This window comes from Phocoena phocoena, chromosome 7, assembly GCF_963924675.1.
Source record: "Phocoena phocoena chromosome 7, mPhoPho1.1, whole genome shotgun sequence".
Taxonomy (NCBI): Eukaryota; Metazoa; Chordata; class Mammalia; order Artiodactyla; family Phocoenidae; genus Phocoena; species Phocoena phocoena.
The window spans coordinates 6,023,131-6,040,081 of NC_089225.1; the positions used below are offsets into that span (position 1 = coordinate 6,023,131).

The 16,951-nt window shown below is 35.1% G+C and overlaps 1 protein-coding gene across 1 annotated transcript in view; it reads left to right on the top strand.

Annotated features, from left to right (window-relative positions):
- Positions 1 to 4,737: 4,737 nt before the first annotated feature.
- Positions 4,738 to 16,951, top strand: part of MAP3K2 (mitogen-activated protein kinase kinase kinase 2) — a 30,330-nt gene continuing 18,116 nt past the window's right edge. The window contains exons 1-7 of the mRNA XM_065880913.1: positions 4,738 to 4,762; positions 5,006 to 5,124; positions 5,799 to 5,839; positions 7,340 to 7,439; positions 12,745 to 12,858; positions 13,031 to 13,118; positions 16,395 to 16,525. Of these exons, the coding sequence (XP_065736985.1) occupies positions 4,738 to 4,762; positions 5,006 to 5,124; positions 5,799 to 5,839; positions 7,340 to 7,439; positions 12,745 to 12,858; positions 13,031 to 13,118; positions 16,395 to 16,525 (618 nt within the window). The remainder of the gene's footprint in view (positions 4,763 to 5,005; positions 5,125 to 5,798; positions 5,840 to 7,339; positions 7,440 to 12,744; positions 12,859 to 13,030; positions 13,119 to 16,394; positions 16,526 to 16,951) is intronic.

Consider the following 16,951-nt stretch of genomic DNA (forward strand, 5'->3'; position numbering starts at 1 on the left):
ATGCCACAAGCTTCTCTCTTTCTACTGTGACTCCTAAATGCTGTCCAGATTGCTGCAAACTTTTGGAATTTTTGTTGATTGTGATAATATTTTCTTTTATGGAGATTTGTAGGCCTTTACTATTTTGTTGATGGCTCTAAATATGACATTTGCACTCAGTCTTTATATCTGCCATTGCCCTGTGGGAACTTCAGTTTTGTTTTTTTGATACTTATTTATTTAGTTTTGGCTGCATCGGGTCTTAGTTGCGGTGCGCGAGCTTCTCTGTAGTTGTGATGCGTGGGCTCCAGAGCACGTGGGCTCAGTAGTTGTGGCATGCCAGCTTAGTTGCCCCGCTGCATGTGGCATCCTAGTTCCCCTACCAGGGATTAAACCCGCGTCCCCTGCATTGGAAGGTGGATTCTTATCCACTGGATCAACAGGGAAGTCCCGGAACTTGAGCTTATTAGATTATCTCTTAAGTTTTTTGACTCTCAAAAATCATTTTGTTTTGTTTTGCTTTAGCTTAGATAGATAGGAACCTGAAAAGTACTTAGGTAAATTTAATTTAAAATAATAATAATTTTCATTTCCTTCTCAATAATTGAATATCTGGAAAAAAGAAGGCACTTCTCCCCAGCAAAATGTGTAAAGTATTAATATTGTACATTCACATTAGTGTTATTTATACTGACTTTTTTCTTTTTGTGGCTACCTCTTCTCTTTCTTCGTCTTATTAACGTGTTCATCTTTTTATGTTCTTAGGCAATAGAGAATGCTGATGAGAGAACCATTTCCCTAATTTTCAAATAGTCAAGCTGGTTGCCATGATGGGTGAGTTCCAACTAAAAGCATTTCTCATCTATAATTAAAGGATAAAATGGGAGGGACAACTTTTTCTCTGTGTGTATGATAAGTTTTTATGAAGAAATTTTATGATTAAGTAGATTTATGTAATATTTTACATTTATTTACTTAATAGATTTTCAATTAAAGCACTTTTTGTGTTGACTTCTACAGTTTTGGGATAACCAGTTTATGCAGGACATAGTATGGACATTCAAAATAAACTGTTAAGATGGATCGTGATTTTCTTAGAACCTGATGGCCAGAGAGAATACTTGGTAAAGAAACCTGACTTTTAAAGATTGAATAAATGCTGAAGAATGAATTGTTATAATTACTCAACAGTGTAATAATATAGATAGGCTAAAGAAAATAGCTGCATAAAAATAATAAATCATGAAACTTTATAAAATAATAGAGCAGTAAATCATTGGTGCTTGAAGAGGATATGTTTTACAACTCTTGTGAATTTCCTATGGTGTCATAATGTTAATGGAAAGAGAGGCTAAAGTATGGGAATGGATTGTGGGTGTTCAGTTTCTATATCATTTTGTTTTCTTCTTTACTCTCTTTTCTTTCTTTTCTTCTCTTTTCTCCTTGGGGTTGAGCATTCCAATGTGAGGCAGGGATTGGACAGTGAAACGCTAGAAAGAAATGGAGCAACTGGTCTGTCCTATCTTAAATGGGGAAAAATGGACTGGGTAGTTGGAAGCTAAGGTTTTAAACTTAGACCAGTATCTTATAACGGTATCTTAATGCTGACATGTATTTGCCAATGTTTGTGTTTGTCACACTTTTCCTACCACTTGCTTAACAAATGTATCAATATTGGTCACTCTGATTTCCCTGGTTGGTGCAGTGGTTAAGAATCTGTCTGCTGGGGCTTCCCTGGTGGCGCAGTGGTTAAGAATCCACCTGCCAATGCAGGGGACATGGGTTCAAGCCCTGGGCCGGGAAGATCCCACATGCTGCAGAGCAACTAAGCCAGTGTGCCACAACTACTGAGCCTGTGAGCCACAACTCCTGAAGACCATGTGTTCTAGGCCCAGTGCTCTGCAACAAGAGAAGCCACTGCAATGAGAAGTCTGTGCACCACAACGAAGAGTAGCCCCCGCTCGCTGCAACTAGAGAAAGCCTGTGTGCAGCAACAAAGATGCAACGCAGCCAAAAATAAATAAATTAATTTAAAAAAATACATTAGTCACTTGTATATGTATATACATGGCATTTAGGCCAAGGAACTTTAATTTGTCTGTGTTCTTTAGTGGGAGGGCTAGCACACTTTCAGTGTGTCTACTCGTGGTAAGTGTGTAAAATAAACCTCCACCTTCCTACTTTCTAAATTTCTCTTCTACAGTCTCTTTTATTTATTTATTTATTTTTTTAAATTTTTGGCTGCGTTGGGTCTTCATTGCTGCACGCAGGCTTTCTCTAGTTGCAGCAAGTGGGGGCTACTCTTCGTTGTGGTGCGCAGGCTTCTCATTGTGGTGGCTTCTCTTGTGGAGCATGGGCTCTAGGCACGTGGGCTCAGTAGTTGTGACTCGCTGGCTCTAGAGCGCAGGCTCAGTAGTTGTGGCACGTGGGCTTAGTTGCTCCACAGCATGTGGGATCTTCCCAGACCAGGGCTCGAACCCGTGTCCCCTGCATTGGCAGGCAGATTCTTAACCACTGTGCCACCAGGGAAGCCCTACTTTCTCCTTTTTTAACCATGAGTGCAGTGCCATCATGTAGTCCAAATTCTCCACTTTTGTCACCTTTGCCTCCAATTCCAAATTGGATATCCTTTTACTGAATTCATACCAACTTTTCATTTTTGTTGCTCTCACTTGCAGTCTGAACTTTATATTAAATTTGAATTACACCATACTTCTCAAATGATACTTACAGTATGCAAAGAACAGTCATTGCTTAAAAACATGTACAAAGCTAGTCACAAGAAACTGTGAATATTTAAAAGTGTGTCACAGATATTTGAATTTTTGATTGAAGATTTTCTCCTGTAGTTTTAAAGTAAAATAAGAATATAAGCTATCAAATTAAACATTGCTGATAAATTTTTTATTTGAAATTATTTCCCAAGTATTTTCCGGTTTTCTGCTCAACTCACTGTCCTTTTAACGTTTGTCAGAAATACACTGCTTCTCCTGTGTGACTGTTGGTCAGGCTCTGGGATCCTTCAAGCATCCTCTCTGCCATTTGGATCAACTCGTGATCCTATGACGTTTATAACCTGTCTAATTTTCCTAGTACCTGTAACCACCATAGAGATTCTTAATAGAGTAAAACAGTCTAGGAATAGTTAGAACAGTGCTTGTAGTGTATGTTCACCACTTTGTTCGATCCTTTGGGAATTTGTTAGCTTACATCTTATCAAAAGTAAGTTACCTACTGGGTACTAATTTACCATCTGATTCTCCTTCATTCCAGAAAAAGAAGGAATTCAATTAAGTAACCCTTCAGTTGTATGGTATCTCCCTGAGAAGTTACTTTTATTCAAATGGCTCTCTTTACTTTTTTACATGTACTGTAGAAAACGGTATTCATTTTTTTAAACAAGGAAGTTAGTATATGTAAATGTGATAAGAGATTTAAGCCAAAGCCTTCCCAGGCATTTATTTATTTTGGTGTTATAATATTAAACATGTAATGTTAAACATTAAATATTGTGAAAATGCCTAAATTCAAGTGTTTAATGAAGAAAATAAAACATAGATATGTGTAAGAGTTTTCCTTTCCCCAGAATAGAATTAAGGGTCTTACTTTTCTTAAGAAGGTTACATCAGATAATTTTATTCCAGTTCAGATCATTTTCAACTTATTCTTTTTCTAAGGGAGGATTTATTTTTATCAATAAATGACATAATCTGGCTTGGACCCATATACAATACACCTGTTGTTATTACATTATACCCATCTGGCTCAGTTACTGTTTGGCTAAGCTAATATTATGTAGAAATTTTATTTTACAAAGAATACTTTGTGAAGGATTAAAATTTTCTCCAGACCTGGAATTTATTAACAAAACCTTTGGAGCCATTATTTTAATTTTAATATGCAAGTTTTTTTTACTGTAGAACAGAATACATTGAGTGTTATAAAAAATTAACATGTTAGAGAAGTCAGCTATTTGTGTGTTTGAAAGACTGATGAAGCCATTGACTTGCCACATTCTTTTTAATGATCTCCCTTTACAGGATAAAGCATGTTTTAACTACTGCTCTGGAACTTAAATTACTCTTCACGAAAATGGTTACATTTTAAAATGTAAGCTGTAAAGTCCCTCAGTTCCTTTATTTACCAATTGGTGATTATCATTAGTAGAGTTGATTTACTAGTGAAAATCAATTAAATTGTCTCTGAAGTTTTCCAGAGATCATATAGTTGACATTAGTAGGAGGCTCATGCTTATAGTCTTAGAAATCTCTGATGTGTTTGGAAGAGAGTAAAAGTTCATGGTTCATGATCCTTTCATTCAGTTTTATGGATCCATTACTTTTTTCTTGCATTGATACCTTTTAAGTTGTTAGTGGCTGAGACCATTAAATAGTTTGTCTGTTAAATGTAGTCTTGTTGAACCTTATGGTGAAGAAGTTAAAAAAAAAAACACTTCCAAGTATCAGTATAGGTCTTCATCCACTGATAAAGCATTTCTTTGTTTCTGACATGAAGTATTGATGAAAGAGAAAAACTCTAAAAGGCATTCCATACTTTGAACATAAATGTTAAATAATGATGGTATTTATAGAAAGTTGTTTATTTTTTCCCCACTTGTTTTAATTAAGATTTTGGATGTCTTGTTGATGTTTTGTTTAGGTGTCGTAGAAAAGAATTTGTCATAACAGGGCTGTTTTGACTCATGTGCTAGGATGTTACATCATTAGAAGCATCAGAATGACTTTACTTGCCTTATAAATGTCTCGTGTGAACACCTATGCGAGTAAGATGCAAGTGCTTGAGTCTAGTGCAGTTTTAATGTTACTTGTCTTCAGTTTTTAAATAACTAAATTTTTATTTCACCAAAATAGCAGGAATGTAGGCATTGAAAATGTTCTAGATGCATTTTTTGCATTAAATTAATGTATTTTTGCATTAAATTTTACTATAGATTTTTGTATTGGTGTCTATGATAAATACATATTGAAATTACAATTCTGTGTATATGTTATTTTAAAAATACCAGATGATCAGCAAGCTTTGAACTCAATCATGCAAGATTTGGCTGTTCTTCATAAGGCCAGTCGACCAGCATTATCTTTACAGGAAACCAGAAAAGCAAAATCCTTATCACCAAAAAAGCAGGTATTTGTCTCAATAATATTTTAATAAATATATATTGTTATGCTATGAATTACTTTCTTTGAATATCCTAATTGTATACAGGGTTTGTTTAAAGTGATTAGCTTTCACACTTTCGAATCAAGTATTTTGTTATTTGCATACATTTTTCCGTAGGGTGTCTGTTTTGTTTTGTTTTTTTAAATGGTAGTTTCATTTAATGTGGTAACTTCTCTCTAGAGTTGATATTTCATCCAATTCTTAAGGCATGTAACACGAGCAATAGTTTTTATTTAAAATAGTCTATTATTCTGTATATTTACAGATGAAGATCATTTTGATTCTTTTTTAATTAATTTTTATTGGAGTATCATATTAAATTTGTTTGGGATGTCTAACATAAAAAAGTGGAAATATAGTATTCTATATTGCCCTCTAACAGAATTAACAAATGTCGCAGACCCATGATGCCATCACTAATAGATCTTGGTGCTCTTTCCCTTTGAGCCCAGATTCAGCAACCTAATTCTCAGCTCAGCTCTTTGGTAGACACTATCGATTGATTGGAGTTGACACTGAAAATGAAACCTCCTTCCCCCTCTGCTCTATTTTAAATGAGTGACTAAGAAAAAAAAAAGTGATTTAGAAATTCTGGAAATTTTATCTGATCTCTGAAATGATTTATTATTTCGTTACAGAATGATGTCCGAGTCAAATTTGAACACAGAGGAGAAAAAAGGTGAGGAAGGAAACATTATATGTCGGTTTATTGATATAATCAAATGCATGTCCTAGTTAAGACCATTAGAGGTTGTTTTTAGATTTTAATGAAGGTTCATGGCTTACAAATTGAGAATGGAATAGTCCTTGGTAACTGTAATGTGTACTTGGACTTAAGATAGAACCTGTCAAAATTCAGGCTAAACATCAGAAATGATTAATGTTTTTACTTTGCAGTACTAGGAAATAAATAAGGTCATTGCATAATGCAGTTTTAAATATTACTATTTTTTAAAATTTTTACTCAGTGGAAATTAAATGTATTTCTCCTTATTATAATTGTATCGTCCCTTCAGATACTTTAGGTGTGTGGTCTTAAATTCACAATTTTGATTATTCTCAAGAGACTTTAATCATATGACCTGTATTTAATTAATAACATTGAGGAAAGTGAGTTGGAATGGTGACTACAAATTACTTAGCGGAGGTGGAAGCCTAGCCTTCAACTGGGTATCTGTATCTCAGTGGAATGGTGGAAGTCATAGTAGTGGTGGTTGACAACAGAATTGCTAAACAAGACCTAATAGGAGTTAGAGAAGATGGGATTTTATTTCTATTATTAGTGTCTCATTAAATTAATTTAATGAAAGATCTATCCATTTTAAGAAATTTTAGAAGGCTCATAAATCATACAAACTGAAGATGTAAAAATGATTTACACGGAGATGTTTAAAAAAAAGAGGGGGGGGACGTACTAGATATACCATACATATATTGTCCAATCTACTTTTTTCCTATTTACAATTCTTTATGGATATTTTCTCAGTTTTTTTTTTATTCATTGAGCACTATGTATTGAGTACTTACCATATGCTAGGCTATGAAGGGAATAAAGTAAGTGAAATAGACATGATCCCTCCTGTTACAAAACCTACGGTCTAGTAGAGTAGTCTCCAAGCTTAGGTTCATGGTCCCCAGGGGCAACACAAGTCAATCCTTTGTGAAATACGAAGAAAATTCTAAAATTAAAAAATTTTAACTCTTTAAAGATATTTATCTGGGGGAGATGTGCTTACACGATATATATATGTGCTCAGAAATGTTGAGTGGATAAGGGTATAGGAATCAAAATTTGGATCCCTGGAGAACAGCTTTATTCTTTTTAACAGTTTTGATGCATTTCATCGTATGGATGTCACATAATTAATCACTTTCCTCAATGAACATTTTACATTGCTCTTTTATGTTCGTATAACACTTGCAGCACAAATTATAAAGTGCAGAACATTTAGAGAATTTCCTTTTTATAATTTTTATTAAGATAGAACAAACTTCAGAGTTCTTGAACTTTGTGTTGAAATATTGGTGCACTTGATCAAAAATGCGCCATTGTAGTGTTTAAGTGAATGTTTACATTTTAACTTAATTTTATATTTCTCTGTCCAAGCGATAACTGTTGCAAGTAAGTTATTTAACTATGCCTAAGAAAATAAAATATATAAAAATTCTGTCTATATAGAATCCTTCAGTTTCCCAGACCAGTTAAACTGGAAGATCTGAGGTCTAAAGCTAAAATTGCCTTTGGACAGTCTATGGACCTACATTATACCAATAATGAGGTAAACATGTACAGTTTAACTTTCAATAGTTCTTGTTTTGGAAAGCAGTGTGTTTATTTAAGAGATTGTTTTAGGATGGTTGTGCTTTTATTTGGGGCTTGATTAAGGATATGGTATTTTAGAGAGGAATAAGATAACAGAAGTAAATTTTAACTTATTAAAATGAGTTTTTTCATTGTGGAGGATACTGAAAGGTGCTGCTGTGCAAATAATTGAGAATCTGTTAAAGGAGGAACTGTATGTATTACTTAGAGGTTTGCTGCTTATTTGTGTTTTATTTTTACTCTTTGTTCTTTATTGATGAACTCTTTTCTTTTCATACTGTATACTTGTCTACAGAGTCAACAGAGCTTTGGTAGTTGGACAGTTTAGTTAAAGCTTAAAGGACTACTTTCATGTTTGTAAGGACGTGATTAGATCATCATGTTTATGTTGGGGGTCAGTACGTGTAATCTTAAGGGCTCACTGTGGCATTCAGGAGCTCTGTGTTCTGGGGAACCCCTTTTGAACCTTCTGTAAAATGTGGATTGCAAATCTCTGAGATTTCTTTCAAGTCCTGTGATCTCAGATCAAGATCTTGAGATTTAAAAAATTTTAGGGACAGTTTAGTTAATTGGTTAATTTGTTATTGTTCCCTGTCGAAAAATACTGTTGAATTTGCCAGGCATGATGGCTGTGATTTATGAATTACAGCCCCTCATGGAGTTTATAGACTTGTGGTAGAAGCAGACAGTTAATAATTGATTTGTTTAAATATGTGAAGTTCTTCGAAGGAAATGCATAAAGTGTTATGATAAAGGATAAAGGCAAGGGCAGTAGGTGTCCTATTTAGGTAGTACTAAGGAAGAGCTGAATGAGGTCGTAATATTTAATTGTTGAGATTTGAAGTATGAAAAGCCAACCCTGCAAAGAGTTTGAGGGGAACAACATTCCTGACAGAGAGAGCAGCTTGAGAGCAGAGCACACAGAGATCCTAAGATGGAAAAGACTTGTGTGTCAGGAGTAGAAAAAGTGTCAGTGGGAATGGAGTGACAGTGGAAAGTTCAGTAAAAATTAATTTGAGAAAATGTGAAAGTACTTTGCAAATGTTAAAGCATTGTGCTAATAAAAATATTTGAAATATTAGGTTTTCAAATGAATTATTGTTATTTTAAAGCAAAAGAACATGCTAATGTAGCTTGTCTAAAGAAACCACTTATGCTGAAAGTGGAAAATATTTTGATAAAGTAAAAATCCATATCCAAATAATATTTCTGAACAAAGTGATGAGTATTATACTGTGGTAATACCTTAAAATGTTATTTTTCAAATACTTTTTTGGGTTTTCAGTTAGCCATGAACACCTCTTGTTGCCTGGCCCTATCATGATACTTATTTCTGTTTGTGTTGGCCTGATTTCCATCTGCCAGCCCCTGAGACTCTGAGGGCTTTTCAGAGGTATGGCTGTAGGGTGTAAGCTGAAGTACATATGGCGGTGGGGAATTGGGATTGGCGATATGAGGCTGAAGGATGTGGTGGGAGGTGGGGATGGATGGGCCTCACTTACCCACGGTGGTAACTAGCTGGATAGGATACCCTTTATGGGGCTCCTTCTCTTCCCTGTCTTCCCCATTCCCCGATCAGTGTGTCCTAGTATCTTTTATAAACATACTTGAATCTTTATCTCATGTTATGATTCTAAGGAACCCAGTTATATCTTTGTTTTGGTTTTGTTTGGTCTAAAATTGTATCATGGAAAACTTTCAAATGCCAAGATACATTGACTACAATATTGTCTTGATCTGTGAGCTTAGTAGTTCTGTCAAAAAAAATGAAGTTAGTTTGACATGATTTGTTCATAGTGTACCTGTCTGAGCTCCTAAAATTGCTGTTTCCTTTCTGAGTTCTCCCAATTTGTTTATAGGCATACCTTGGAGATACTGCAGGTTCAGTTCCAGACCACTACAATAAAGTGACTATTGCAATACAACTAGTCACATGAATTGTTTGGTTTCCCAGTGCATATAAAAGTTATGCTTACATTATAATATAGTCTCGTAAATGTGCAATAGCATTATGTCTAAAAAAAAATCTAACCTAATGATACTTTTATTGCTAAAAAATTCTAACCATCATCTTAGCCTTCAGCAAACTGTAATCTTTTTGTAATAGTAACATCAAAGATCACTGATCATAGATCACCATAACAATTATAATAATAATGAAAAAGTTTGAAATATTTGGAAGAATTACCAAAATGTGACACAGAGACATAAGGGGAGTAAATGCTGTTGGAGAAATGGTGCCAGTAGACTTGCGGCAGGGGTGCCACAGACCTTCAATTTGTAAAAAACACGGTATCTGAAGTGCAGTAAGGTGAAGCACACTAAAACAAGGGGTGCCTGCATATAATTTTTTCTAGGGTTTTCTTGAGGATTGACATCAAGCTAATTGATCTGTAGTTTTAGGAACCCTCTCCCATTGTCTAAAAATTGGAAAATGTCTCCATTTCAGTTTCTTTTTCTCATGCTTTCTAAAGGATTTCTGAGAGTGGTTTTGCCATTATGCTGGGTGGTCTCTTGGTAGAAATGTGGTGGAGGAGGCATTGGGGTAACATTACATTGTTTAAAATTGTCTTGCAACTCTTGAGTTTCTGTGAGAATCTGTGATTCTGTAAGTTAACCATGTCCTGATTCACATCATGACAAGCCCAGGGCATGTCCTTGGACATTGGGGGCACTAGGGAAAGACTTAACAAGGTGTATTAGTTTCGTGGACTTGTAGACAAGCTAAAAACTCATTTAGACTTCTTGTTTTTCCAGTTCCATAAATATTTTTTTCTCGTGTGATATAAAATCCTCTGTTCTAAAAGACTATAAACTTCTGGTTTGCCAGAATTGAAACAAGCAAATTTAAGCTGGGATTGGTTGGATCTGTGAGTTAGGCTACTCTTTATCTAATAAAGTGTCGGGTTTGTGTGTATTGTCACAGGAGATAAATGCAGGCAAAAGTAAGTGGGTTTTCTAAGACCTTTTCCATTTTAGATAGGTAGAGGAGGACAAGCCTTTTTATGGGCAGTTTTCATGTTTCACTATGTAAAGTTAGGAAGATAATTAACTTATTTCAAACTTAGGTTCTATTTAACGGGGTTTTGGACTTAATTTTTAGTTTCCTTTCCAGAAATGATTTTTATTAACATACAACTGGATTTATCAGTAATAAGCCAGAGGCAAATAGATTTCATGAATGAGGCCAAAATGAATTCACCAAGCAGGGAAATATTGGGTGACTTATTTAGTATAATTTAGGTAGGGTGGGACTTGTTCGTGACTTTTAGTCCTTGTTTTAAAATTTGTAATAAGTGATCTCAGCACATATGAGGGATTACATCAGCGATATAGACAGTAGTCCAGGCTGCCACTCCAGGTACTCCAGAATGTCCAGATTTCACTTTCATAAGCTAAAGAAGAGCGGAATCATTTATGTTCATACTATGTTACTGTGATTTAAATTAGTGTCTTTTCCTTCCAAAGCAGCAGTATCTTGGAGAAGTAAACAATCCAATTATAAATAATGTGTAGTTAAAGTAAACATTCAGGTTTTCCCCTAAATGAAAGGTTGGCAGAACAATCCTCTTCATTGCTTTAAAATGTTCTCTAGTGCTTAAAATATAATTTACAAACTATTAAAGATGGGAACAAGGTGTACCAATATGGTTCATGATTGATAGGAAAATGAAAGGAATTTAATTAAGTAGATCAGACTTGTTCTATGATACCAAACAGTTAATATTCTTTTTTTTATTAGAAAAAAATTCTCACAGAGAAAAAAAGGCCTGATAGTAGCTAAATTGTGACAGTATAAAACTAGCTATATGAACAGAAATTGGGAATATAATTTCAAGTACAGAGTAAGTAAATGTAAGCAGATTGTATGATGTAATTCACATTAGTTCTGCTTTGTATTTGTGTCTGGCAGCCTTTCTTAAAACAAGGAATAGTTTTCATAAAGAAATCTATAGAGAATGAATGCACACCATGTCAGCTAGTGGGTTTGGGTGCAGATGAAGCTTTTACCCTATGATATTTATTAAACAATATTTACCAAGTATTTGGTTTTTGATGTGCTCTGTGTTCATTGCTGGCTTAGGTGGGGAGTCCTTACCCGCAAGGTATTTGTACTGTAGAGGACCCTTAACTAACTAGGCCTTTACGTTTGATTGGCTTATATACTGTGTTAGTTGGTGCTGGCTCACAAGTATGGAATATGTTCACTTGTTTTTATTCTGTCCTTTCAATGAAACGGAATGTACTTTGAAGATTATTGACAAAGTCATCTTAAGCTACTAAGTTTACTTTTTTTTTTTTTTTTTTTTTTGTGGTATGCGGGCCTCTCACCGCTGCGGCCTCTTCCGTTGCGGGGCACAGGCTCCGGACGCGCAGGCCCAGCGGCCATGGCTCACGGGCCCAGCCGCTCCGCGGCACGTGGGATCCTCCCGGACTGGGGCACGAACCTGCGTCCCCTGCATCGGCAGGCGGACGCTCAACCACTACGCCACCAGGGAAGCCCCTAAGTTTACATGTTTAAAAAAAGAAGTATTTTGTTTAGTAGTATGAATCATGCTTTTTCCTCACAGGCTGTTCAGGTGCTTTTGTCCCTTATAACATCTGATCCATGAGAGGACTAATGAAAGCAAATTTCAACGTTCAGGGGTTACTGTAGGATGGCTCACCCATTTAGCTTACTTGTTTTAGACTGTAGTGGTCAAGTCAGAGATAAGCGTGCCAGGTAGGCTGTAGATTGCAGGTACATTACTGGTGGCACCCCTCCACGGCATCCGTCACTGATGCTCATTGTATTTTGTATGTTGGTAAGCATACCAGGTGAGGACGAGAATCTGTGGTTGCTATAAAAAAAGTAAAACTTTCATCAATGCAGATAAAAGAGAGTAATTTTATTTTACATAGTTTTTGTGTATGTTCCTTAATGCTGTTTTGAGGTGAAGATATTATAACTTAAGTTTAATAATAGTATGGAAATATCCTATAAAACTGATCTTTAATCTTTAAATGTGTTTTCTAGAAGAATTTAATGTTCAGTAAAGGAAAAAAATTTATTAATCCATATTCATTTTATGATTTTAGTGATGGTAGGATGGGAAGAGCAAAACAATCTAAATAACATGTATTCATTCAGAATTTCATTATACTGACAAATCGAAGAGCAAGGTATTTTGAGATTTATAATTCCATAGTAATGGAGATGCTCCTGGGAGGACTTGACCTGGTGAGATGGCTACAGAATTCCTATGTTCCCTTTTGTTTAGTTGGTGATTCCATTAACCACCCAAGATGACTTGGACAAAGCTGTGGAACTGCTGGATCGTAGTATTCATATGAAGAGCCTCAAAATATTACTTGTAATAAATGGAAGTACACAGGTATGAATTGGGATTTTGTTTTTTCAGTGAGGATTATAGGATTTATGCTTGTAAAAGTCAATAAATGAAACGTAGTTACCTAGAATTCCTGGGTTATATTTGGTAGGGGAAAGGATTCTGATTAAAGCCCTAAAGGGGAAGAATAGTATGAATCTGCTTTTTTTCTTCGTAGGCTACTAATTTAGAGCCATTGCCATCACTAGAAGATTTGGATAACACAGTATTTGGAGCAGAGAGGAAAAAAAGACTTTCTATAGTAGGTAAGAAAGCTAGCGTCGAAATCATGAAATGGGTGATTTCTTGGTTTCATCTCCATCCTTTAAGGTAGGGCAACACCTAAACATAATCCTGATAAATAGCAGCCTATCTCTGTACTCTTTGTAATTTAGTTCAGTTAACTATGTTCTGGTATCTGATGTCCCTTGAAAAGTTAATGTCAAGTATTACACGATTAGCAGTCTCCAGTTTAAATATTTCCTTTCTTAAGATACCCAGGGTATTTTGATGTTTAACAAGTTAAAAGGAAACCTCAAGAGCGTTTTAATTGTACAAATAAGCTGAAGGGAAAAAAATTAAAAGAAGTAATTCTAACACATTAAAATTAATGGATGGACTAAGTTCATAAACCTTTCTCTAAGTTTTAGTTATTGCCAAGAATGCTACCAAAATAAAGATTGCTAAGAATTTCCAGATTATGTTTTATAATTACTTTATTAGTCATTAAAAATACACTTATATTTACATTTATGGTAAAAAGAAAAATGGATCCTGTGTGCTTTTTTTTTTTTTTTTTTTAAGGAGGCCTATTAGAGAGGCATAGGCTGGGCAGAGGTGCTCTGAACTCCCTAGTTCTGTGCATCTTCTTCAATTTGTATAAAACATTGATAATCTACATTTTTATATGATAAAAACATTTCATTGCTTGAAAATGGGTATTAAAGATAGCATGAAAACATATGTGAGGGATGGATTTAAAGGGGGAAGTAGGAGACATAAAACAGATGAATAGGGAGGAAGCAGGAAGGGAATCTAAGACTGGTGATAGAAGAGGATTGTTAGTAATGAAAGAAAAGATTAAATTAGCATGTGAACCAACCAGAAAATCTGTTATTCGTCTTCTGTTTTGGTACCCAAAAGCTTTTTTATGACTACTTCCTTCTAAGTGTCTGTCTTTTGTCTTACTTTGGGTTTCAGAAGTGTTGGAAGTATGAACAGCAGAGATAATATACAAGTAAAATAAAAATTGCTTGTCTTCATTTGGATGTATTTTGATATAATTTAAATTTTTGATGAAAGAACATTAGGGGTACCTGAATTCAAATTCCAGCTCTATAATTAACCTGAGACCAATAACATTGTCCTCATCTTTAAATCATGGGATTGTTGTAACAGTCAATTGAGAGAACACTTTTTTTTCTTTTTAATAAATTTATTTATTTTTGGCTGCATTGGGTCTTCATTGCTGCGCATGGGCTTTCTCTAGGTGCGGTGAGCGGGGGCTGCTCTTCCTGGTGGTGCCTGGGCTTCTCATCGTGGTGGCTTCTCTTGTTGCAGAGCACGGGGCTCTAGGTGCACGGGCTTCAGTAGTTGTGGCGCAAGGGCTCAGTAGTTGTGGCGCACGGGCTCTAGAGCACAGGCCCAGTAGTTGTGGTGCATGGGCTTAGTTGCTCCGCGGCATGTGGGATCTTCCCAGACCCAGGCTCAAACCTGTGTCCCCTGCATTGGCAAGCGGATTCTTAACCACTGCACCACCAGGGAAGTCCCTGAGAGAACACTTTTAAGCTACATTTTGCTTTTCAAACTAGAAAGCATGACTATTATTAATCATACATTTCTTTATCCTTTTTCTTATCATTATAGTACCTATCATTTTAAAGTAAAAAATTGCTAATTCATCTTAGTTGCATTAGACAGAACAAGCTAAATACATTAGTTAAATTGACATTTTAAATTCATTTTGATTTAAAACTGTACTGAATGTCTCACTCTTATTCTACTAATAAATATTCTTGTTTGACTTCAGTGCCAGCATAAGAAGAAACTGGAAATTGTAAAGTATAAAATTTACTAGTCTTTTCTTGGCACCTCTTTAAACTTGAAATGACTTTGATAGATATGACCGTTATCTTTTTTCCTTATTTATTGATCATTATCTCCTTCAATTATTTTTACAAAAGATAGAGGAAGAACTTCCTTTGGGATGGGAGTATATGCTGGTGTGGAGGTTTTGACCAAGAGTGCATTGGCATACCTATTAATAACAAAGGTTCAAAAAAATGGGTTATCAAGTAAGAAGATGAAGAAATTTTCTAAGCTTTTTTTCTTCCCTGTCTGCTTCAAATAATGAGTATATTTATCTTCGTTTATAAATAGGGGCGTATGGAAGAAATAAAAATATTAGGGACATTGTGATCATAGTTGTTACAAAGCCCACATCAACCACTGACTCAATAGTTCCTAATAATTTTGGAGTCCCGTGTAGAAAAATTATCTTTCATGCATATCTCTTGATAATCATTTTGTTCTCTTTCTCCCTATCTCTTCACTAACAAATGCCAACACGTATTTACAGTGACCCCTTACATGAGGCAAAAGCCTTTTTTGCTTTAAATCTGACCAGAACTCAAATGCTCACATGATTTCATCATATCGTTTTTATAGTTTAATTTCAAAAAATAAGGAGGAAAGCTGAGAAAACTATGTTAATAAACATAGCATAATTAGACGAACTGTATTAGATTCTCTAATTTTCTAAAGTATGAATAAATTTAAATTCCAGGAATATGGCTTGCCACCAAAAGCCTGATTTTAAGCACCCAAGAATAAAGTCCAGGATTCCAAATTGGAAACATTCTAATGTTGACTAAATGACTAAGAAGTAACCTCACTTTAGGTTTCTAAAGATTAAAGAGCGGCAATGGAAAGAACATCATGTAGACAGATGTGCACAGCATATGTTCATTATGAATAATTTTGCCATCACAACACCCTTGCAAAGGAGAGATTTAGTCCCATGTTTACAGATGAGGAAACAGGTTCATGGCGATTGGATAACTTTCCCAAAGACGCAGAGCTGGTAAATAACTGGAACTGAGATTTAAATTGAGGTTAGACTGTAAAGCCCATATTCTTTCCACTACATCATGATGCCTTCCATAAATTACATTAAAGGGTAACATATACCAGGGTACAAGTGACCTTTGGAAGTGCAGAAGCAGTGGCATTTATCTAAAAATCTTTATTATCGATACAATACTCATAATGCAGTTGTCAGCAGTCAGAAGAACATACCACCTAATAAATATAAGTGAATATTACAATAAGGTTAATAATTACAGTAGGTGGGAGTTTAGAAAGGAATAAAAACATTTGAAGTTTTACAGACGTGAGTGCTCTGATAAGCTTTAATAAAAACTAGATTTCAGTTGCTAAAAGCATTTGTATTATAGTCCAGAAATTTTGAGTGTATATTTAACTAAAACAAGAATTGGTTCCCTGCTGGAATTTATAAAATCATACAATTTTTTTCCTTTGAGGTCCCACTAGTAGAGACAGAAGCTCCCCTCCCCCTGGATACATTCCAGATGAATTACACCAGGTTGCCCGGAATGGGTCATTTACCAGTATCAACAGTGAAGGAGAGTTCATTCCAGAGAGCATGGACCAAGTAAGCAAAATTTGGATGTGGTTTTTAATTTCATTTAAAGGGATGTTGTCAGGGAATAGTGTGGTTTGGCAGGTATATGGAGGAGGGGGTATTTGTTTTACCTCTTCTCCAATCCCATATCTTCCTTTATAAGCGAACAAAATAGTAGAAATATAGGAAAAAACCCACTAATTTACATGTGTCTGTGTGCATTCATGTATAAAGAAAGGTGGAATAAGGCTGATTTTCTTATGTTGCTCATCCATAAGTGAATGAATGCATTTGTTTATAATCCTGGGATTAACATTCGGATTTTTTTAAATTAACATTTGAAAGACACAGTAAAACTATAAATATTTAACTTTGTGAAGCTGAGGTTTGTCTACTTTCTAAAACATTTAAAAATGTTTTTTAAAGTTTTGTGGTATTGAAGTATTTTCATGGATT